The sequence below is a fragment of the Molossus molossus genome, unplaced genomic scaffold (assembly GCF_014108415.1).
Source record: "Molossus molossus isolate mMolMol1 unplaced genomic scaffold, mMolMol1.p scaffold_m16_p_8, whole genome shotgun sequence".
In the NCBI taxonomy this organism is placed as follows: Eukaryota; Metazoa; Chordata; class Mammalia; order Chiroptera; family Molossidae; genus Molossus; species Molossus molossus.
This window is the reverse complement of record NW_023425402.1, coordinates 78,120,697-78,144,917: the sequence shown is the minus strand read 5'-3', so window position 1 is coordinate 78,144,917 and position 24,221 is coordinate 78,120,697. Positions and strand designations below refer to the sequence as shown.

At 35.5% G+C, this 24,221-nt stretch overlaps 1 protein-coding gene across 1 annotated transcript in view; it reads left to right on the top strand.

Annotated features, from left to right (window-relative positions):
• Positions 1-9,704: 9,704 nt before the first annotated feature.
• Positions 9,705-24,221, top strand: part of LOC118621540 (triadin-like) — a 93,403-nt gene continuing 78,886 nt past the window's right edge. The window contains 1 exon segment of the mRNA XM_036248856.1: positions 9,705-9,942. Within this exon segment, the coding sequence (XP_036104749.1) occupies positions 9,921-9,942 (22 nt within the window). The 5' untranslated portion in view covers positions 9,705-9,920.

The window sequence follows — 24,221 nt, the reverse complement described above, 5'->3', positions numbered from 1 at the left end:
GCAAGTTAACAGAACTAGAATTTAGAGCCATGATGTTGCGGAAGCTCAACAGCATGTGTAAGGACATGAGCAACATGAGTAAAGACATAGAAATGTTGAAAATAAACCATCTGGAAATGAAAAACCAACAGGAAGAAATGAAGAATGACATATCAGAAATGAAAAACACACTGGAAGGTCTAAAAAGCAGAGTAGGGGAAGCTGAGGACCGGATCAGTGAATTAGAAGACAGGCTAGAAGAAATCAACCAATCAGAAAACCAAAAGGAAAAAAAGATTAAGAAACAAGAAGAGAGCTTAAGAGAATTGTGGGACAACTGGAAACGTAATAATATTCGTATCATAGGAGTCCCTGAAGAAGAAGAAAGTAAGCGAGGGCTAGAGAATATATTCAAAGAAATAGTGACAGAAAACTTCCCTAATTTGGTGAAGGAAGAAGGCATTCAAGTTCAAGAAGCTCAGAGAGCCCCAAGTAAGAAGAACCCAAACAGGCCCACACCAAGACACATAGTAATCAAACTGCCAAAAATTCAAGACAAAGAGAGAATCCTAAAAGCAGCAAGAGATAAGCAACAGGTTACCTACAAAGGAACCCCCATAAGGCTCTCAGCTGACTTCTCACAAGAAACATTACAGGCTCGAAGGGAATGGCATGAAGTAATCAAGGTCATGAAAAACAAGGATCTGAATCCAAGACTACTCTACCCAGCAAGGCTATCGTTCAAAATAGAAGGTCAAATAAAGAGCTTCCCAGACAAAATAAGGCTAAGGGAGTACATTAGCACCAAACCAGCACTGCAAGAAATGTTAAAAGGACTGCTGTAATTACCAGGAGAAATGGGAAGAAAAATAGAACCACACTAAACAAAAATGGAAATAAATAAGTACATATCAATAACCACCTTAAATGTAAATGGACTGAATGCTCCCATAAAAAGACACAGAGTAGCTGATTGGATAAGAAAGCAAGACTCATCTATATGCTGTTTACAAGAAACCCACCTCACAACAAAAGACTCACACAGATTGAAAGTGAAGGGATGGAAAAAAATCTTTCAAGCAAATGGAAAAGAAAAAAAAGCTGGGGTAGCAATACTGATATCTGATAAAATAGACTTCAGATTGAAGGCCATAACTAGAGACAAAGAAGCCCACTACATAATATTGAAAGGATCTATCCAACAGGAAGATATAACATTGATAAACATATATGCACCCAATATAGGAGCACCAAAATATATTAAAAATCTTCTGGAGGACTTCAAAGGAGAAATCGATAGCAATACAATCATAACAGGGGACTTCAACACCCCGCTCACATCACTGGATAGATCCTCTAGACAAAAAATTAGCAAGGAAACAGAGACTCTAAATGAAGCACTAGACCAAATGGATTTAATAGATATCTACAGAGAACTACACCCCAAAACTACAGAATTCACATTCTTCTCAAGTGCACATGGAACATTCTCAAAGATAGACCACATGTTAGGGCACAAACTAAGTCTCTACAAGTTCAAGAAGATTGAAATTATAACAAGCATCTTCTCAGACCACAATGGTATGAAACTAGAAATCAATTGCAAGAAGAACATACAAAGACATTTTAACACATGGAAGCTAAATAGAATGTTATTAAACAATGAATGGGTCACCGAGGAAATCAAGGAAGAAATCAAAAACTTCCTGGAAACCAATGAAAATGAGGACACAACAATACAAAATCTATGGGATGCAGCAAAAGCAGTTCTGAGAGGGAAGTTTATAGCACTACAGGCCTACCTCAAAAAAGAAGAAAAATCTCTAATAGACTACCTAACCTCACAACTTAAAGAACTAGAGAGTAAACAAAAAGAAAACCCCAGAGCAAGCAGAAGAAAAGAAATAGTAAGGATCAGAGCAGAAATAAACGACATAGAGACCAAAAAAACAATCCAGAGGATCAATAAAACAAAGAGCTGGTTTTTTGAAAAGATAAACAAGATTGATGGACCCTTAGCTAGACTCACCAAGAAACAAAGAGAGAGAACCCAAATACATAAAATCAGAAATGAAACAGGAGAGATAACAACTGACCCTACAGAAATACAAAAGATCGTTAACAACTACTATGAAAAATTATACGGCAACAAATTCGAAAATCTAAGCGAAATGGACAAATTTTTAGAAACACATAGCCTCCCAAAATTGGATCAGATAGAGATTGAAAACTTGAACAGACCAATAACAACAGAGGAAATTGAAGATGTAATCAAGACTCTTCCAGCAAACAAAAGCCCAGGCCCAGATGGCTTCACAGGGGAGTTTTACCGAACATTCAAAGAAGAACTAATACCCATTCTCCTCAAACTATTTCAAAAAATTCAAGAAGAAGGAAGACTGCCAAACTCGTTTTATGAAGCCAGCATAACTCTAATTCCAAAACCAGAAAAAGACACAACAAAGAAAGAAAACTACAGGCCAATATCCCTGATGAACATAGATGCCAAAATCCTGAACAAAATACTAGCAAATCGAATCCAGCAATACTCCAGAAAAATTATCCACCATGACCAGGTGGGATTCATCCCAGGGATGCAAGGCTGGTACAATATTCGCAAATCCATAAATGTGATACACCACATAAATAAATTGAAGAATAAAAACCACATGATCATATCAATAGATGCTGAAAAAGCCTTTGACAAAATCCAGCATCCATTTCTGATAAAAACGCTCACCAGTGTGGGAATTGAGGGATCATACCTAGACATAATAAAGGCCATATATGAAAGACCTACAGCCAACATCATACTCAATGGGCAAAAACTAAAAGCATTTCCCTTAAGAACAGGAACAAGGCAAGGATGCCCACTTTCGCCACTCCTATTTAACATAGTACTGGAAGTCTTAGCCACAGCAATCAGACAGGAAGAAAAAATAAAAGGGATCCAAATTGGAAAGGAGGAAGTGAAATTGTCATTATTTGCAGATGACATGATACTGTACATAGAAAATCCCAAAGACTCCACCAAAAGCTTACTAGACTTAATAAATGAATTTGGCAAAGTAGCAGGATACAAAATTAACGTCAAGAAATCGATGGCATTCTTATACACCAATGATGAACTCACAGAAAGAGAAACTAGGCAAACAATCCCATTTACCATTGCGGCAAAAAAATTAAGATACCTAGGAATAAACTTAACCAAAGAGATAAAGGACCTATTCGCAGAAAACTACAGATCTTTGAAAAATGAAATAGAGCAAGATGTAAAAAAGTGGAAGAACATACCCTGTTCATGGATTGGGAGAATTAACATCATTAAAATGTCCATATTACCCAAAGCAATCTATAGATTCAACGCAATCCCCATCAAAATACCAACGGCATACTTCAAAGAATTAGAACAATTACTTCAAAAGTTCATATGGAACCAAAAAAGGCCTCGAATAGCCACAGCAATCTTGAAAAGGAAGAACAAAGTTGGAGGGATCACAATACCAGATTTCAGGTTATACTACAAAGCCACCATAATCAAAACAGCCTGGTACTGGCACAAGAACAGGTATATAGACCAGTGGAACAGAATAGAGAACCCAGAAATGGACCCAAGGCAATATGCTCAATTAATATTTGACAAAGGTGGCAAGAGCATACAGTGGAGTAAGGACAGCCTCTTTAATAAATGGTGCTGGGAAAATTGGACAGCTACTTGCCGAAAAATGAAACTAGACCATCAACTTACACCCTACACCAAAATAAACTCAAAATGGATAAAAGACTTAAATGTAACCCATGAATCCATAAAAATCCTAGAGGAGACTGTGGGCAACAAAATCTCAGACATAATACACAGCAGAATTTTTACTGACACATCACCTAAGGCAATAGAAACAAAGGAGAAGATGAACACATGGGACTACATCAAACTCAAAAGCTTCTGCACAGCGAAAGATACAATCATCAAAACGGAAAGGCTACCCACTGTATGGGAGAGCATAATTGCCAATGATATATCAGATAAGGGGTTAATTTCCAATACATATAGAGTGCTCATACAACTCCACAAAAGGAAGACAAAGAATCCAATTAAAAAATGGGCAGAGGAACTAAATAGACACCTCTCCAAACAGGACATACAAATGGCTAAGAGACATATGAAGAAATGTTCATCATCACTAATCATCAGAGAGATGCAAATCAAAACAACAATGAGGTATCACCTCACACCGGTCAGAATGGCCGCCATCAACAAATCATCAAACAACAAGTGTTGGCGAGGGTGTGGAGAAAAGGGGACTCTAGTACACTGTTGGTGGGAATGCAGACTGGTGCAGCCACTATGGAAAACAATATGGTGTCACCTCAAAAAATTAAAAATTGAACTCCCATTTGACCCAGTGATCCCACTTCTAGGAATATACCCTAAGAAGCCTGAAACACCAATCAGAAAGAATATATGTACCCCCATCTTTGTAGCAGCACTATTTACAATCGCTAAGATCTGGAAATAGCCCAAGTGCCCATCAGTAGACGAATGGATTAAAAAGCTGTGGTACATATACACAATGGAGTACTACGCAGCGGTAAGAAAGAAAGATCTCTTGTCCTTTGAGACTACATGGAGGGACCTGGAAAGTATCATCCTGAGTGAAACAAGCCAAGCAGAGAAAGACAAATTTCATATGATCTCACTGATTTCTGGAATATAATGAACATAACAGTTTGAGGACAATCCCCTAAGGAGTGGGGAGCTGAGAGAGGGATGAACAACAGAATTTATATGCATATAGGCATGAACAGTGGACATGGACAACAATCGGGGGAAGGGGCGGGGAGGGAAGGGGGAGGGGGGAACCACTGGGGGAAAAAAGGAGAATCATTTGTAACAAAAATTAATAAATAAAAAAAAAAAAAAAAAAAAATAAAATAAATTAGAAAAAAAAAAAAAAAAAAAAAAATTAACCTGAAAACTCAAGCTCACAAAAAAGTTCTGCTTATTATTATTTTAAGATCCAAGTAAAGAGCACTTTCTTTCTTTCTTTTTTTTTTTTTTATCCTCACCCGAGGATATTTTTCCATTTTTTGTACAGATAGAATGGGAGGGAGAGAGAGGAAGGGAGAGAGAGTGAGAAACATCAACGTGAAGGGACACATCGAGTGGCTGCCACCCGCACGACCAACCAGGGCCGGGGACAAACTGCAACGGAAGTACGTGCCCTTAGCGGGAACCGAACCCGGGTCTCTCCGGACCGCAGGCCGACGCTCTAACCGCTGAGCCAAACTGGCCAGGGCTAAAGAGCACTTTCTATCCCAGTTAGGTAGCCCATAGATTTACTTGCAATCTAAATGTGTAATATTGTACAAAATGTTTTTTAAATTTCTTTATTTCTATTTACCACCAATCCATGTATAGAGTATTCAACTATAAGCTGTTTTGTGTCTGTAAATTGAGAAACAGAAGATATTGAGAAGTAATCTTAAAACTTGATGTTCTCTCAGCTATCTCTAATCCTTGAGAAATTGAGACTCATGGTAAGTAGCTATTTACTCCAAATTATATCTCTTTTCATTTAATTTTTATATCTATTTAAAAAAAGCATTTAAAATTATTGTTCTATTTTATAATTTTTTGGTGAAAATAGGAAATCTTCAAAATCTCTCTGCTTACCTCCTGAATCTTTTACATTCTGAAATTCAATGTGGGAAAAATATCATGTTCATAGTCAAATACAGTATACATCTTGCTGATTGTTAGTTTATGATAATAGCTGATAGAATAGCCAGATTATTTTTAATTGCTCTAAGGGCCCTGGCCAGGTGGCTTAGTTGGTTGGAGCATCCTCCCCTGCACAGAAGGGTCACGGTCAGGGCACATACTGGGGTTATGAGTTTGATTCAGGGTTGGGGAGTGTGTGAGAAGGCAACTTATGGATGATTCTCTCTCCCTCTCACATTCTCTAAAATCAGTAAAAAAACTAAAAAATTCTCTAAGGATGAATAATTTTGTCTACTAACTTGAATATTTAGAAAACCTAGTAAAAACCACGAGGAGTAATGATCAGTATAATCAGCTTGGAGAGGGAGCTGAACTAAATGAAACATTTAACAGGAGAACAGACTTTCATGATTTAGCATTGGCTTATGTAGACTTGATTAGTTAATAATGACAAGAACAGTGGTTTGTATGTATATGCTATGGAGCAGAAAGATTTCATCCACCCAGCACTGGCAGAGCCAGACACTAGACACAGAGAATTGCAATGGAGAAATATTGGTTATTTTATTATGAATGGTGCCACCCTGGAGAATGGGAAGCGAATGCTCAAATGCTCAAACACCTCAATGGCTGGCGTGTAGATCACAGGTTATATGGGGCAAAATCACTGGACATCCTGGGTTAGGGGGTACAAGGTTGACCTGGGAGCTGATTTGTGAGGTAAGGGTAATAATTCATTTCTTCAGGTCCTGAGGACAGCTCTGAGGTCTTGTCCCACATCCCTTTGTCTAGTTTCATGAGGAAGGAGCCAGGGGCTTGTTCCAGCTTAGCTAAAACATAACTTAGGTCACAATGTTATCTTTAGCCTGCCAGAGGTCCAAACCTTGTGATTATTAATTAGGTCCCAGCTATTGTCTTCTGCTGTCTCAAGGGTTGCTGATTATCTAGGGGAAAGGCTAGGTCCCTGATAGATTTGATAGATAGATAGATAGATAGATAGATAGATAGATAGATAGATAGATAGATAGATAGAGATAGATGATAGATAATAGATAGAGCGCAAAATTTCTTTTTTCGTCTTTTTTTTTTTTTTAATCTTCACTCGAGGATATTTTTTCATTGTTTTTTAGATAGTGTGGAAGGGAGGGAGGGAAGGAGAGAGGGAGAGAGGGAGAGAGAAACATTGATATGAAAAAGACACATCAATTGATTGCCTCTTCCATGATCCTGACCCATGCTGGGCTTAGAACCTGCAACTCGGGTAAATGCCCTTCCTGGGACTGAAACTCTGACCCTCTGGTGTGCAGGCTGACACTCTAACCACTGGGCCAACAAGCCAGAGCTAAAGATAAATTTAATCCAATTCATAAAGATCCTTGGTTTCACATATAGTTATTCATGTATATAAAACCAGGATAAGTCTATCTGTGCCAATCCTAGAGAAATGAAAACATGAGAATACATCATAGCTATTACTGAGAAGAGAGAATCATCACTTTCAGGTCATGTTGAAAGAGCCCAATTAACTGAAAAAGTCTCTTCAAAATGAATACCTCTTAAAATTCATTTTTAAGAACACTGGGAAAAAAAAAATGAAGAAAGACTAATGTATTTGGTTGGCCTGGCTGGTATGGCTCAGTGGTTGAGCACCAAGAGGTCGCTGGTTCAATTCCCAGTCAGGGTACATGCCCAGGTTGTGGGCCAAACCCTCAGTAAGGGGCGTGCAGGAGATGGCCAATCAATGTTCTCTCTCTCATTGATGTTTCCATCTCTCTCTACCTCTCCCTTCCTCTCTCTCTAAAATCAATAAAGGAAAAAAATTTAAAAAAAAGAAAGGCTAATGTATTTGTTTATAATGTTTTATTCTTTGAGTGTTCTGAAGAGAGAGGAGTGTATATCCTTAGAAAAAAGTCAATTACTTGATTTTGAAAAGCTTCACAGAGTTCCATTAGAAACTTCAAGCTATATCTTATGAATTGAGTTTAAAATAATTTGAAATAGTTCTAATAACTTTTCAAAATGAGAAATATACTGATTTCTTAATGTCAAATAAGATTTCCAACTCATCCAACAAATGTTTTTTAACATGTTTATTGGCTAGAATTTTTTTTTACTCTTCTTTTTTCCTTCTAGTATGTATAACCTGAAGTTAGTGATGAGACTTTAAGAGTAACATCAAACACTGGGAATTTAGTGGTCTTGCACTATAGTCTTATTTCAACTTTTATTAAATAAGTGTGTGTGTGTGTGTGTTATCCCTCTGAGTCAGCTTATTTTATTTAACCCCTGACCCAATTAAATTCTTAATGAGTTACATAAAAAAGTATTAATTCTTTAGTTAACTACAGTGAAAGACTAAAATTTTATGACAAATGGAGATGGAAAGTACTCTTTTCTTGAAATTGGAAGCACTGTGGAAATTAATGGAGATGCCTTTGGGGGCCAAGTGAGTGGAGTTCTGTTTTTAGGCTACACCCTCTCCACCATAGAAAGACGATACCAACCCCTAGTTCCAGTAGGGTGCTGGGAGGACTTTGCCTCTTTCCATCTCCTGGTGGGCCTAATTTGCAAGGATCCCATTTACCTGCAAATGGTAGTGTCTGCAACTAAGTCTTACCTCATGGCAAGGTGTCAGACTTATAGTGACAAGCCTCTAAACCCAGTCTTAGGTGTAGGATGTTTTATAAAATAACGAGCACGACCTGGAATTATTTCCCCTTTTGTGAATTGAGAGTGTTTACTTAGTTATCTTTTTATTCAGCGGGCATATAAACACTTCCTATTGTGCAAGGAATTGGGCAGCAGATACAGAACTGCTGACGATCAGGAGGTCACAGTCTATGGAAAGAGCTGTTGCTGCACTTTTTGGAATCTCAAATATTAAAACAACATACGTGACTTTCCTTTATGATCTCTGAAATACCATACAAATCCAAGAGGGTCTGACAACCAAGGGAAGCAAGTTAAGGCTAAAAGTTTAAACTACAAACATCTGTTAGGTTGACTAAGGGAATAAAATAAAAGACAAGGTAAGTCAGCCCTTTATTAGTAACAGATTGGCTAGAATTTGTGATTATCGATGCCCTTTGATTCTCCTTCTTCTTCCAACCACCAACCACTGAATATTTCTCTGCTCATTAACACCTGGCTACGAGTGGAAAGATGAAATGCTAATCAGCCAATCTGGCTAATTGTTAGCTGCTATACTCATTTTTATTTTATTTTTCTTGAAGTTGAAGTAGGGAAAAGGTGAAATCTTTTACTAAAATGTGGCTGTGGATTTCCAAACGTTGTGTCACCTTCCCTTTCTATTGCGTCAATAAGTTCAGATACTTTGTTTTTAGTAAGATAGTAAAGTGAACAACAACAAAAAAATCTAGGAATTTTTCTGTTCTCATGTGTCAATATAACTTCATATTATATATTTCTAATTGACTGGTGTTTGAAAAAATCTCAATCTCTGACAAGGAGGCGTCAGGATTTAATAGTTGTAACTTTAAGTGTAGCTCTATATAAATAACTACACTTGCTGAGTGGATTTAGACTAATAGGGAATCGAGGTTGAGAGAATGACTTCAGAATACCCTCCACTTTGCCTCTTCTAGACATTACCGGACCCTCCCCACACCAAATAAGGGAAAGAGGAATGTTCTCAGCATTAAGGGCACTAAGAATAAATCTGAGCTATCATGGATAAGATTACTTGCAACTCTTTATTTTGTGTTTTCTGACATAGACCCCAAGATCTGTAATTATCTTAGGAAAACTACAAGGTCTTAGGCAGTACTTTTTGGTTCCTTTGACTTTTTTTTATTCTATCTCTTCTTTTGGCCTATATCTCTCTGGGGCTGGGGAGCTGGTGTGTGGGGTGTGTGTGTGTGTGTGTGTGTGTGTGTGTGTGTTTCCCCAGTGCCAAAAAAAAAAAAAAAAGTGCTGAAGAGTCCTAGGGAGATGAGGCTATTTTTATTTGAAGCTGATACTTCTGCCTGAGCCACAAGTGCTGTTTGGAAAGGGCTCAGGTTGTTTCCAGGGGGAGAACTCTGCAGAACAGAGACGAAGTTCAAGAAGACAACAAAGGAGCAGCAGGAACAGCCAGAAAAACCAAGAGCCCCCACTTTTCATACAGAAGCCCCCCATCAGAGTTCTCAGATCCTAAAGTATTCTGCAAGCTGCCACTTGACCGGAACTCTTGGCCTGCCTCTTCCTTTCTGGAACCACCATGACGGAGATCACTGCTGAAGGTACCGCTACCGTTTTCCAATTGTATCAACTGGAATAAAAAGGTGGAAATTGACAGTCACATTGACAGTCAATGTGTTGACTGAAAATGTTGCTTTTAGTTCATTATCTTGATCAAATGATTCTATAGGGGATCAGAGACGTGGATTTGGGACCTGAGAGGTGGACAGATCCGTGTGTTGGGGGAGTGAGAAGAGGTTTCTTGGAAATTTTGCATGTGTAAACTTTTTTGCTATGCCAAAGGCCCTACTAGTTACTAGTGTCTCCCACACCTCTATAAATAGCTGTGGTCGTGTAACAGGGCTGATATCTTACCTAGCAAAAATTATAAGGCTTGGAAGGATGGAGACCACAATGAGCTTAAAATGTTGCATATCATGATTAAACTTAGAAAATAATTTTGAGCATTTTGCCTAATGATATTTTAAAATGTAGGTCTTAAATTTGTTTTTCCCTTCTAACTAGAGTATATACATACACCCACATCTAGATTTGTATACAATTTAAGACAAGTCTTCCTGAAATTTGTTTATATGTTACTATTGGTGGATATTCAGAGACAAGGTTTGGAACTGCAGAGAGTCACTGTAGATCAACATGATTTTTAAAATAAAGCAATTTAAAAGTGGCCATATTCTCATTCTTTTTACATGTTCATGTTTCTTTTCCCCCAGATGATGAATTCTATCTTTATATTAAAACAAATATTTTCTGTTTCAATGCTTATTCTGAAAAGGTACATGCCATATTCGTAAAGCCTATAATTTTCACTATTTCACCATGGTAGCAATTGTTTTACATATGCATTATATGTAAAATATATGTTTAATATAGATGTATTATATATACTTATATATATATTTCTTAAATAAAACGACCCTTTAAAACAACTAAAGCATGTTAATACAGACACAATCTGATTCTAGTTGGGGTAAAAATTTGGGAGGTGGATCTAAACTTTGCTTCTGACAGCTGTAAGAAAATCGGACAGGTGGTGCTCTCAATGGCTTCCAAGCTGAATGCTGTGCTGGTTTGTTTTTAATCAGACAACTGAAAAATAGAACGTGAGTTTTTGGCTCTGTGGGTAGACATGACTACAGACACACAGCAATTTCAGAGTTGGAGATTTTCTATATTTATAAGGAGAAATGTCTTACTTGTGCTTTCCATTGGAAAATTTAGTCTGACACCACAAATTAACACAAACAATTGCTGACAGATTTCTGTATATATCAGGTATTTTGCTCAGGACTTTATATGTGTTTACTTAGTTAAACCTCACACAATTCAATTAAGTCAGCATTATTATCTCCATTTGGTAGAAATAGAAACTGTAGCTCAGATGTTCGGTGACTTGCTCAAGGCCACAGTATTGCCAAGATTAGAAGTTAGCTCCCTGAAATCTGGTTTGTGTTTTCTCTTTTCTGTAAGAGAATATCAGGTTTACTCTTCACCAGTTTTAGTTGAGAATTTATTAACTAAGTATAAACTGCATTTGTTCCTATTTCTTAGAGTTTGGCCTTGAGTTTGTTTTAAAGAGTGCTATCTATAAAAGCTTCTTGCTGAGCCCTGCACACATTACTAAGATACCTATGAATATATTTCTCTACCTCTGCACAGGACTGCCAGCTGATTCAAGAGGTCACTTGGCCAAAACATTTTTGGCTTGTCTGTAGATTATGCTCTGTAGACCTTTGTACTTAACTCATAAAACATTTTACAGGAGAATTCCTAAATATGAAATTGAACTTTTTTTTCTGTGTTCTCCCTGTGGGAGAGTTTAAAGTGTTCTTGGAAGATCTCCTGGAGTCACCCATTAAAAATCATTGAATTAGTAATAAATTAAAAATGTAAAAATGCCACTTAGTTCCTGGGTGATGGTCATTTCCTACTCCCTGGCCTTAACAGTTCATAGGATCTATGTCATCTGAACATCAATTATATGCTCTTATCATTTTCTGGAATGATTTATTAATCATATTTCTGAAATGATAATTAGACTGCCAAATCAAATGAGCTTACCTTTTAACGTTAGTACGTCAGTCATTCTCGGGGGTGATCTAAAATTTCTTGCATGCTACACCCTTTCCATTTTGTTTTCATGATTCTCACTTTTTTCGTCTCATCTAATCATCTTTTAGTGGTGTACTTTTGTATAGGTCTTTGGTACATCCTAGAATATTCTTTTCTTTCATCTTTTTTTTCTTTTTTACCACTTTTGGACACATTATTAAAATGTAAACACTGCTTTTAGTAGCCTATGACATCTATTGATTGCTTTTTGATCAATTTATCACAAAGCAAACAAACACCTTGCAGTACTTAAGAAAGTTAGAGCTAAGTAGCCCCTTAGAGAGTTTTAGTCCATCGTCCTCACCTCATTTTTTTAAAAACTGAGGCTCATAGAGTTATTACTGTCCCATGATCATTAATGATTAGAGGAGGTCTGAGGATAAAATTCATGTGTCTTTTAACTTATCCCAGAGCTAATTCAACCATAATGCAGGGCATGTCTTTAAACCTTACGAGTTCTTCACATAGATTTCCACTGAATGTTCCAAGCTGGAGGACTCCATCTGACAAATGAAAGGAAGAAATACAAAGTATGGAATTGTATTTCAAGTACAGAGCAATAGATTAACTCAAACTAGGACAAAGCTGAACACCAAAGGATTTTAGGGAAAGAACATCCTTTAATTCTGGCCATGATAAATTAGTAAAGATAATCATAACAACAATGATAATAATTCACATTTATGCAGAAGATATTATATGTCAAGCATAGTATTAAGCTTACTATATGCTCATTTAATCCTCAGGACAACCAAATGAGATGGATACTTTATTTTTGCTCTTTATAGAATAGGAACCTGAGGTTTAGAGAAGTGAGAAATTTGCCCGAATTCACACAGCTATATATGATGTAGGTAGGATTCACACCCACATCTCTGGTCCCACAGTCATGTTGAATACCTCCTTTTGCTGTGTGAGACTAATAGTTAGCCTGGTATTAATCTGGAGGTTAATAGGCCCAGTTCTGGTTTGGACCATGCTACTTTGGGGAGGTTAGAGCTGGCCACAGACTGGATCAGACTCAAACAGCACTAAGGTTTAAGACTATAAATAACCTTCTATCTTCTTTCCAGAGGCTCAGTTATTCCTAGACAAGTGCCAAAGTTAGTTCCTCTTTCTGAAGTTTATATGAACTTTCAACTACCAAGTTCGGTATCCGTTTGACAGTATATATCACTACGCAAACATATATTTTTAGTAATTTGATAATGAAATATGTTTAATTAATTCTTAATACCTTTGTTAAAAAGATGGAGACTTTTGAAAAAGTTGATAAATATGTAATGTTTTCAAATTACCATTTAATTAATATATAATCATATATGGTTCACAATAACACGTATATAATTGTGTTCTTTGGGTCTAAGAACCTCTAAAATATCATAAAATAAAATATTTGTTGGTAGAAACCCTATATGTAAATAATTTTTATTACTAGAACACTTTGTTGAGAAAAAACATTTTTTAAGTTATGAGTTATGTCATTCTCTCAACTTCTAAACTATTATATAACTTCAGGATTCAGGAGAAGGGTTATTGTAGTATATATGAAATTCTTTCCTTACTATTATTTCAACCATATTTTACTGCTTCTGTAGCAAACCTATGGGAGAGTTTGATTTCAAAATTTAATGCAAAAATAGTCATTTATTTCACCCAAATCACTGCTTTGACAACCTATAGCACATGAGGACCCATTGTTGCTCTCAAGGAAAAAGATCAATAATTCACAGCCAAACTACTTAACAGCTATGTACACAAGTTATATCATCCACTGCAACAGATAGTGAAATTAAGAGAAGGAAGAGATCCAACTTACATATCTGTATTTATCTTACCCAAACCAAAAGGGCTACTCTGGCCTACGTGGAGATGACTTGAGGGTGGGAGGAGGAGAAAGAGAATTAAGCATTAGATTCAAGTCTAATTACTTCCGGGTGATGTTCTCCTGTTCAAGAAAAGCAATAGACCACATATAGAATATTATTTTTAGATCCAGGAACACATTTTAAAGTTGAAATTAATAAGCCAGTGTATTTGGAGGAGAACCATGATGGTAAGAACCACAGTTCAACGAAAAGACTTGTGGACAGGCTATTTAAATGCAAGATTAGAATTTTTTTTATTGTGTAGCACTAGAGGAAAATGCAAAGACCTTTGGATAAAAGCCTGGAAACCACAATAAGGCAAACTGTTGGCAAAATATAGGGCGGAATCTAACCAACCATTAAAATGATAGCTAGAACTAACACACACACACACAAAGAGAAAGAGGAAAAAAGAAAATAAAAAGGAAAAGAAAAGAAAAGAAATAAAAGAAATACAGCCTCCAATTTTCAAGAAATGGTGGGGCGAGGAATACACAATAAACTATACCATATCATGAAGTAAGCAAAATACTGAGTATAGGAACCTCTAGAGTATAAACAATCCAGTTCCTTCAAATAAATTACTAGGAACAAAAAGAGAAGCCAAAGAAGATCATAGATTAAAAGAAACATAGAGCCCTGGCCGCTTTGGCTCAGCTGTTGGAGCGTCAACCCGCAGACCAGAGTCCTGGGTTCGGTTCCTGCTACGGGCATGTACCTTGGTTGCAGTTTGTCTCTGGCCCCGGTTGGGGTTGTTTGGGTGGCAACCACTTGATGTGTCTCTCTCACATCAATGTCTCTCTCTCTCTCTCTCCGTCCTCTCTCCCTCCCACTCTATCTGAAGAGAAATGCAAAAATGTCCTTGGGTGAGGATTAAATAAATAAAGAAATAGTAAAAGAAATAAAGAAATAGAGCAACCCATCACATTGTGTACAATTATTGGATCATGATTTGAACAACCTTAAAAAAATTCCAATGAAATAATTGAAAATTTGACACATTCTGGATATTAGATATTTATGAATTATCATATTTAAGTGGAATAATCATACTGTGGTCATGCTTTAAAACTAATTTGGAGATCATATTCAAACATATACTGATGAGATGACACAATGTTTGCCTAGAGAGGAATGTAGGTAGGATTGTGGGTAGAATAGAAATGGCCATGAGTTGATTATATTTTGACTGGTGATTGGTACTTGGAGATTCATTACAATATTCTGTCTACTTTTGTGAACATTCAGGCTTCTTCTTAATAAAGAACTAAAAAGAAAAACAAAGCTAATGCTTTTAGTAAAGTAGATTAATAAGAATATATTTTTGTAAGGTAAGTGAATCCACTGACCATCAAATTTATTTATAAGTGCAAATTACTCTCTTAAGTGAATAGTCTGGTGTTATTAAAATGGGAACCAATTATACTTATATTGGAGAAAGGGGTCCAGAATGGACATTACATTTGTAACAGAAGACAAGTAAACACTGATTTTTTTTTTTTTTATTAATTTATTTTTGGTACGGATATTTCTCCTTTTCCCCCCACTGATACCCTCCTTCCTGATTTTTAAATATATGAATTATAATGTGGGAATCTGGAGGTTAGTTTCATATCATTTTTTCAAAATTATTAGTGACAGTAATTAGTAACAGATAATTTTTGAGATGGCCCATGTGAAAACCCGAGAAAAAAGTTAAAAATGTAAGCAGTCTATATGATGCAACTAAAAATAGTTCTAAGAAATACTATGGTCAGACACATCATCTGTATCAATAGGGTATTAAGTGCCAAGGTCTTACATAAATATCTCTTCTAAATATCACAGAAACTCTGAAAGGCTAGAAGGCAGATATCATATACACTTTATCAATCTAACTAAAATTACTTGATCTTCTTTACTGCTCAAGTTGAATTTAGAAAAAGAGAAGAAAAGCAGATTGTGGAAACCAGTGGGATATGTAGTTCCCTGAAAATCAGGGAGAAACAGTAATGCAGAGCTGAGAGAAGGCAGCATTAAAATAATTAAAGGCAGCATGACAGAGTAGAAAGTGTGGGGTTTCCAGTCCAAAATCTGGGTTCAAGCATTAGCTCCACTACTTAACCATATGTGGTTTGGGGATGATGAGGGGCCTCGTGAGGCAGGGCCAGAAACTAATGGGTGAATTGTAGTTAATTGTGAATCATATAGCCAAGAACTTTTTCAACTTTTTATAATATCTTTCTAGTTGGCAAATTAAGTTTACGTTTTTTTGTTTGTTTGTTTTTTAATTGTGCAAAGCATCCATGATGCCAAGTCTGCAGTGTAAATGAACAGAAAATATATCTTTGTAGCATCAGTCCTAGCTCTGAGTTCCATTAAAATGTTTTTTATTGTAGCTTTTAAAAAATTATTTGTAATAGAGACTCTTTTTTCCCCCAACACCGTAAGCACACAGTACCCGTGGAAAATGTTCTGTTTGCCTCTTTAAATGCTTCTCAGTTTTTTCTTATTTATTTTTGGTCATCATTGTGACTATAATTTAAAAATTGTGACACTATTACAATGCAAAATGAATTGAGCCTATTCAGCTATTCCAAGGGCTTAGGAATACTTAGAGATTTAAAGCCTCCAATACTGTTTGCATTAATTTTTAATCAGTTAACAATATTTAATATGAGAGAAACATAAAACGGTGCAACTAAGCAATTTTTGAATTGTCTACATTGACCTTTGGGTTGAATATATCAATTTGAAAGAGAACACATAGACAGCTAAGATTTTCCTGTTAAGCTTTTGGTTTTACAGTTATGGAGTTTAAAACAGTATTTTTTTTCCTTCAAATAAAAAGATAATATATTTAAAAATGCATGCTATGTAAAGTATTGCCATTTAAAAAGTGCAAATTAGGGAAAAACCTTTATTTGGTAACTACACATTAATGTCATACAATAATGCCAAGTTTACGGAGTTTGGGTTCCGTTTAACTCAAAATTCTAGGAAGATACGTCCAAGTTAAATTGTTTGCTCTCCTCAGTTCTCATTTTCTCTGGATAATCTGAGTGCCATGCATAGTTTCTGTTAGGAAATTTTTGCCACATAAACATGTATTGCCCCAAATGAGGGTTATTCAGAGATAGATGAACTTCCTGATGCAAGAAAAGATATTTTTTCATCTTTAAAGGAAAATATTGTCGGCATATGTGTCATGAGGAAAGTTTTCCTTCTCTCTGTACAATGTATGCTCTCTAAACCTCAAACCTTCCCCATCTCCTTGCTCAAGCAAGCTGTCAAAGGCACACAGAATTTATGATTTTGAGAGATCCTTTGGTATGTAAAACCACAGAGTCCATCTCACAATGTACTTAAGTATTACATTTAAGAATGTATGATTTAGATGTTTTCTAATTTGGTAGTTATGGCAGAGGCTGGAGCATGTGGTCTTCACTGAAACAAGTTAAAGATACAATCTTTTAACCTGAAAGTACAAAGGTAATTTATATTTGGCAACCTGCTTTTTACAGGGGAAACCTGGTTTTATTCAGATGGCACGAGGCTAGAGCTCATTGTGATAGACTGGTTGTGTCCTCAATACTCATTTGCTGCATTGTTCTTTCCCCAACACAGGTTACTGAAATGTTGAGAAAAATGACAGAAAGAAAAAGCTCTTAATATTTAGAACTTAGTTTTAAAAGGCACTTAGTTTTAAAGGGTGCTAGTACATTGGTGAGCATGGGGATGTAAGAGAATCAGTTTCCACTTATTTATACTTTCAAAATACATTTTTAGCAAGGTTTCCCTGGAAAATTTATTTTGTCCTTTTAAAATAAAATCATCATGTGATTAAAAGAATTTTCTGTGGCAGACATTTGATACAATGTCAAGATAAAAATGGTAAATACAAAGTGTTGCTTCTTTAACATTCAGTGCTGGAGCTATTATCTTTGTCCCTGGTTTTTCTTATTTAACTTATGTATAATTGCCTGGCAGGGAAATAGTATACTATAAAATTTTTCAGGTATCTTACTATGGTACAACACTAAGCTTGTAAATATAAATCTGCAGAAGTTTTAAGTGTTGCATTTCGAGAAAAGCAAGCAAACAAAATAAATCCATTTGAAATACAACAAAATTTTAGACTCTATGTTATTAATTACCAACTTATAAACAGATTTATAAAGCTGTAGGTCACATCAGAGTTTCAGTTATAATCAATAATTTAGCACCTATTATGTACTAGGCTGAATGCCAGACATTGGGGACACGAAGATGAATAATGCAAGGTCCCTGAATCGAATGTAGTAGATTGAAAAACAAGCAAGAAAAAGCAAAAAAAAAAAAAAAAATCTAGAAAATGAAGACTGTACAGATTTAAAAACATATAACTACAGCCTGTGGACTGGAGAGTCCTGGGCTCGGTTCCTGCTAGGGGCACATACCAAAAACAAAACAAAACAAAACATATAACTACAGTTACATTTATGAATGAGGGGTGTTTAATTTAGTTGAATAAAGTCATGTTACTGTTCATACATTTTATGATTAGTGAACACATGGAAACTTGTTGAAAATAACTTTAGAATGACAAAGAGTGCCCCATTACTGACTCTGAAAATCTGCAGGCCGCAGGCCATTGTTGGGAAGGTGAATGGCTTGCCAAAGAACAAGGAGATCAAGAACTAGATTTGATCAATGTAGAAATGAAGGAAAAAGATTTTAGTTAATAATTAGTGGTCTGTGGGATGGAGCCCTGCTAGAATGATCAATGTACAGTTACCTGGCTATGAAATTGGGTAAAATCCTGATTTAAATACTCTTTTTTTGTGAAAGTTTCTTATTATTATAATATAGAGAAGGATGGATGTCTTACATTCCTGATTTATTTTGAACTGGTTGTTCATTATGATCTCTAGTTTTTCCTGACCTATACAGTTTTCCAACTATTTGTATTCCCATCACTGCTTTTCATCCCCAAATACTCTACATTAAGCTTAGTTTGTATTTATGGAACATCGTTTTCAATGCATGAAGAAATGAAATGATAGTCAGACAGCACTGACTAAGTAAGTTTCTTCAGATTAAAAATAAGAAATCAGCTTTTAAATAAAAACTAATACTATGGTCAGTGGTGTTCTAAGTTTTTACTATGAGAAGCAGTGTTACAGATCAGTGGTTATGTCATGATGCTCTTGAAACGTAAAATATGTACAGATATGTAGTTCTCAGGGAGAAATTAAATAATTGTATAAATAACTATATGATACAAGGCTTTTTCCTAAGAAGTTCCAAGTTTCCTAAAAGAAATAACAGTTAAAATTATATTTAAAAATTGTGAGATAGATTCCTTGGTTTCTCACCACTCATGAGTAAAGTAGACAACGTTAACACATATGAAACAACTGAAGAATGAATTAATATATAGCAAAAAAATACACTGTTATGAGATATGATTATCAGAGAAATCTAGGAAGAGGAAAATAGATTAATTTGGTTGATGAGAGATTTATAAAGGAATAGAACTTAACTTAAAACTTGAAGGATATTTCTAAATAAAAGGATGGGAACAGAAAAGAAAAGCAAAGAATTATATTTTTTTCAACATCCCTAGAAAGTTCCAAATTTATTTAACAAATTGTTATTTGATATAGTTTCACTAAATTAATATCTTGGCTCTATGTTGGGGAATCAAAGGTAGAGGAGATACGTTCTACTGGCGTTTGGGTCAGGATAATTTGTCATAAAGGTCTTTCCTAGACACTGCAGGATAATTAACACACAGTATTACCTTTCACTACAATTTTGACTCCACAATCCCACACATTTTCTTATAGGTATGTTAAACTACATCCAGTTGATCATTAACAAGAACCTAAGACAAAGATGATCATTGGTTCTCATGAGCATGAGGTAGAATCAAAATGTTCAACTGTGAGAAACTCCTGGCTTGGTTATCTTCTAATCTTACACCAAATATTATTTTAAGTAAACATAGGGGATTTTAATAGATGGGAATGTCTTTTTAATATCCTCCAGTCAATTATCAACTAAGAGTTAATATACTAAATATAGCCATCTAGTTCAATGATTAGAGAGCTTTGGGGATAGAATAAAATCTTTACTGAAATATAATTATGTCTGGCTGCCTTGATTTGTTATTTATAATTCTATGGTAGGAAAAAAAAACCCCACAATTTTAAGGAAGTGTGGGGCAAAGAGATTCACAAGCTAAACAGAATGACATGATTCCCCCTTGAGAAAAATCACTGAAAGGTGATGACTTATTTGAGTGTCCTTGAGCTAATAAGTTGACGTGACAGCATAATTTGAGGAGCGACACAGGTGGAAGCAGCCCTGATGGGTAAATTGAAAGATAGGACTTTGCAAAATTGCCTCACATAGTTTTATAGAAGCTAAGTAATAAACTTGAAGGTAGTCTGCATTTCTTAACTTGATAGTCACCCCATATTATGACATGTTGAATATGACTGCTTAGAGTATCTCCATTTTTTTAAAATCTTTTGTATCACCACTAAAATGGCAAATGTGTTCTCTGATCCTATAGGGACTCACTTAAAATTAAGTTGTTAGATAATACTAACCCACCGAGACACCAACATTTACAAGAACTCTATTTACAACTGAAAGTGAATGAGATGATTGTGGCAATTTGTGAATAATACTGTCACTTGATTTTCAAGAGACCAGCCATCTTATCCATTCAATATTAAAAGAAATGTATTATAAGTCATCACAGTTTTTATTTTTTATTAATTTTTGGAAAGAGAGAACAAGGGAGAGAGAGAGAGAAACAATGATTTGTTTTTCTATTTAATTATGCAGTCATTGTTTGGTTCTTGTATGGGCACTGATTGGGGGTGGTGGAACCTGAAACCTTGACGTATTGGAACAATCTGAGCTACCTGGCCAGGGCAAGTCATCACAGCTTTTCAGATGTTTTAAATTTTTTCTATAAATTCTTTTCATAAAATATAGGTTCTGAAAGCTATGTAAATCACATGTATTTATATATCATTAAAAAAAGTTCTTTTTTCCTTTATTGATTTTACAGAGAGAGGAATTGAGAGAGAGAGAGATAGATAGAAACATTGATGAGAGAGAACATCAACAGACCGCTTCCTGCATGCCCCACACTGGGGACTGGGCCCACAACCTGAGCATGTGTCCTGACCGAGAATCAAACCGGTGACTTCTTGGTGCATGTGTCTATTCTTAACCACTGAGCCACGCCAGCCAGACTATTTATATATCATTTACTAAACAACAATGGAGTTGACATCCTAATAACCAACACTCAGATCAGGAAACAATATTTCAATCACCTTTGAAGCAGATTTCTATTTGTCTACCCACCAACTGACTCTCACTTTGGTTTTGCTTTCTAACCAAGACTCCTCTTCTCCAACCCTTCCCCCACAGGAAACAACTGTCCTGACTTTTTAGATAATAATCTTGCTTTGAATTATAATTTTATTACCTCCACATCTAAAAATAATATAGCTTCATTTTGCTAGGTTTGTTCTCTCTGTATATGGAACCACGCAGTATCTATTATTCTATGTCTTGCTGAATTAATTCAACACTCTATAAGACTCATCTATTTCATTGTTTGTAGCTGGAGTTTATTATTTTTTTCTGCTGTATAGTATTTCATTGTATGAATGTTGTGATTCATTTATCATTGGAATTATTCTAATTGGAAAGTTATTATGAACCATATTTTTATGATCATTCATCCTCTTTGTAGCTTAATATTCTATGATTCTATCATCATTGTATATTTATTTCATGATACTGTGCTCTGTGCTAAAAAGGTACATTCAGCATGGAGAAGAAAAGGAGAAAGAGAAAAAGACAAGAAAGAGATGGAGGGGGAGGGAAAGAAGGAGAATTCCTGATGTCAATAGACTCATTGAAGCAGATTCTCAATTACCATTCCACTTGGATATTTTCCAAATGGGAATGGACATTATTTTTGGTTAGTGGGCTTAAAAGATGCCTTGGTTGTAGGCTAGGGAATTGAAGCAACTTTTGATATGTGTAAGATCCCTACACAGTATTTTGATCTGCTGAGCAGGCCCAGATAACACTTTGCATAGAGAACCGTTCACATAATTATTGATAAAAAGCAGAGAAAATATTCATTTTGGTCGGCATAATAATGGCCCCCAAAGGTATCCATATACCAATCCCCAGAACCTGTAAATAGGTTATTTTACAATGCAAAAGGGAATTTTCAGATGTGATTAAATTAAGGACCTGGAGATAGAGATATTATCCTGGATTATCTGAGTGGGTCTACTCTAATTAAAAGTCCTTGCGGTGGAGAACCTTCCTCACTGTGGTCAGAGGATGATGTGATGTCAGGACTTGATCAGCCACTACTGGCTTTCAAGATGGAGGACACGGTTGCAAGTTAAAGAATATAGTAGCCTGTAGAAGCTGGAAAGAGCAAGGAGACCAATTCTCCCCTGGAGCTCCTTGAGACCCATGTTGGACTTCTGAGTCACAGAACTGTAAGATAATAAATTTGTGTTATTTTAAGCCACTGAGTTTGCAGTAATTTGTTATGGCAGCATTAGAAAACTAATATACCAGGGCCTATCTTGTTACTATAAATCTCTCTCATGCACCAAGAGACAAATTTTCAGAAGGCTCATATAAAATTGACATAGAAGAATTGCAAACTTATTTTCCATGAAATATTTTTACATAAATCACTCTTTAAGTAAAATGAATAGGTCTCCCTTCTATGCAAGAAAACAGGCTAAAAGGGAGTTTGTTTTTCAAGGTCATAGAGCTTATTATTGGGACAATTGATAATGAATTAATGACTAGGTTATTCTCTCTGTAAAGATATATGTTGACTTTTCTTCCAATAACATTTCCCCCTGGTAATTAGCAATGTTAGAGACATTTTATTTTGGTTTGTATTTCTACCAATAGATACTTGCAAACCTTAAGAAAGAAGGCTATAGTTTATGCAGTATATATTTCTTCTTAATAGTTGTATGATTAATCTATTTTCATTCAATTCTGTGAGCATTTCTGCAACACAAATTGTAAATTTTTCTATAATCAATAACATTTGCATATATACTTAGTTATCTACACACAATGTCTAATACATACTGTCCACACTATCTAGATGGTTATAAAGTAAACGTCTTTAAAAGGTTCCCTTAAACTAGGACCTTCACCTTCCTGGTTTGAACATACCAGGAAGCTGTGGACTTTTTTGCTGGATAAGAGCTTATTAATAGAAAGCTGACACTGCTACAGTTTAAAAAAAAAAAAAATCAGGTCAGAGGGGATTAATTTCATGAAAGCTACAGTCATGTCAGCTACACACGATCTGGTTGAGGTTTATTCATTTCAGCTGAACAATTAGAGACTAAAACCAAAGGCAGAATTTTTCTCTAAGCACCCCTTGGAAAACTCTAGGACCTTCTTACTCAGGGTATGGTCCATGTACTAGCAGCATTCTCATTACCTGAGAACTTGTTAGAACTGCAGAATTTCAGGCACCACCCCACAACTACTGAATCAGAATGCCTTTTAACAAAATGTCCCATTGATTCATATGCACAACAAAGTTTGGGAGGCATTGGTCTCAGTCTGTATAAATCACTTCCTACTTCAAGCTCTCCACCACTCAAAGAACATAAGGTGTTACCAGGGAACTATGGTTAGCTACTTTTAAATAACTTTATACTGACCAAAGATATTAATTCAAAGATATATTAAGTATAAATTTAGAAAAATAAGACATACAAAAATATTCTGGAATGAAAATAGTATTACTAGCTGCTGCGACTTTGTCTCATATGTTTGAGGAACTCAATATTTTTTAAGATAAAAACTTTACATTCCTATTGTATTCTATGCATCACAAGTCAGTTATGTACACTTCATATTTATTTCTATGTATTCATACTATGTAAATGCTATACACATGTTATATGCTTATGGATTTATTTCTATGCATTCATACTGTGTAAATGCTATACACATATTATATGTTTATGGTTTCTCCCCACTTACAATTACATTCTGTTGTTGTATTCTTTTCTTTAAAAAAATCTTCCCTTAATATTCATCTTTGTACTTAACAGGCTGAAACACCTATAAAAAATATATTAATTTGTAACCTGCATATTTTAAATAATAGTGTGTTTTGAGAAGATGTAGATGTGATATTTCAATCATTTATTGACAAGTAAAGTGAAGGAACTGACGGATAAGAAACAAGAAAAAACCACCATACCAATCAGAAGGAATGTCAGCCTTGATTCTATGCTTGTGATTACTGGCTAACAGCTCTGGTTTATTTGTTAATAATT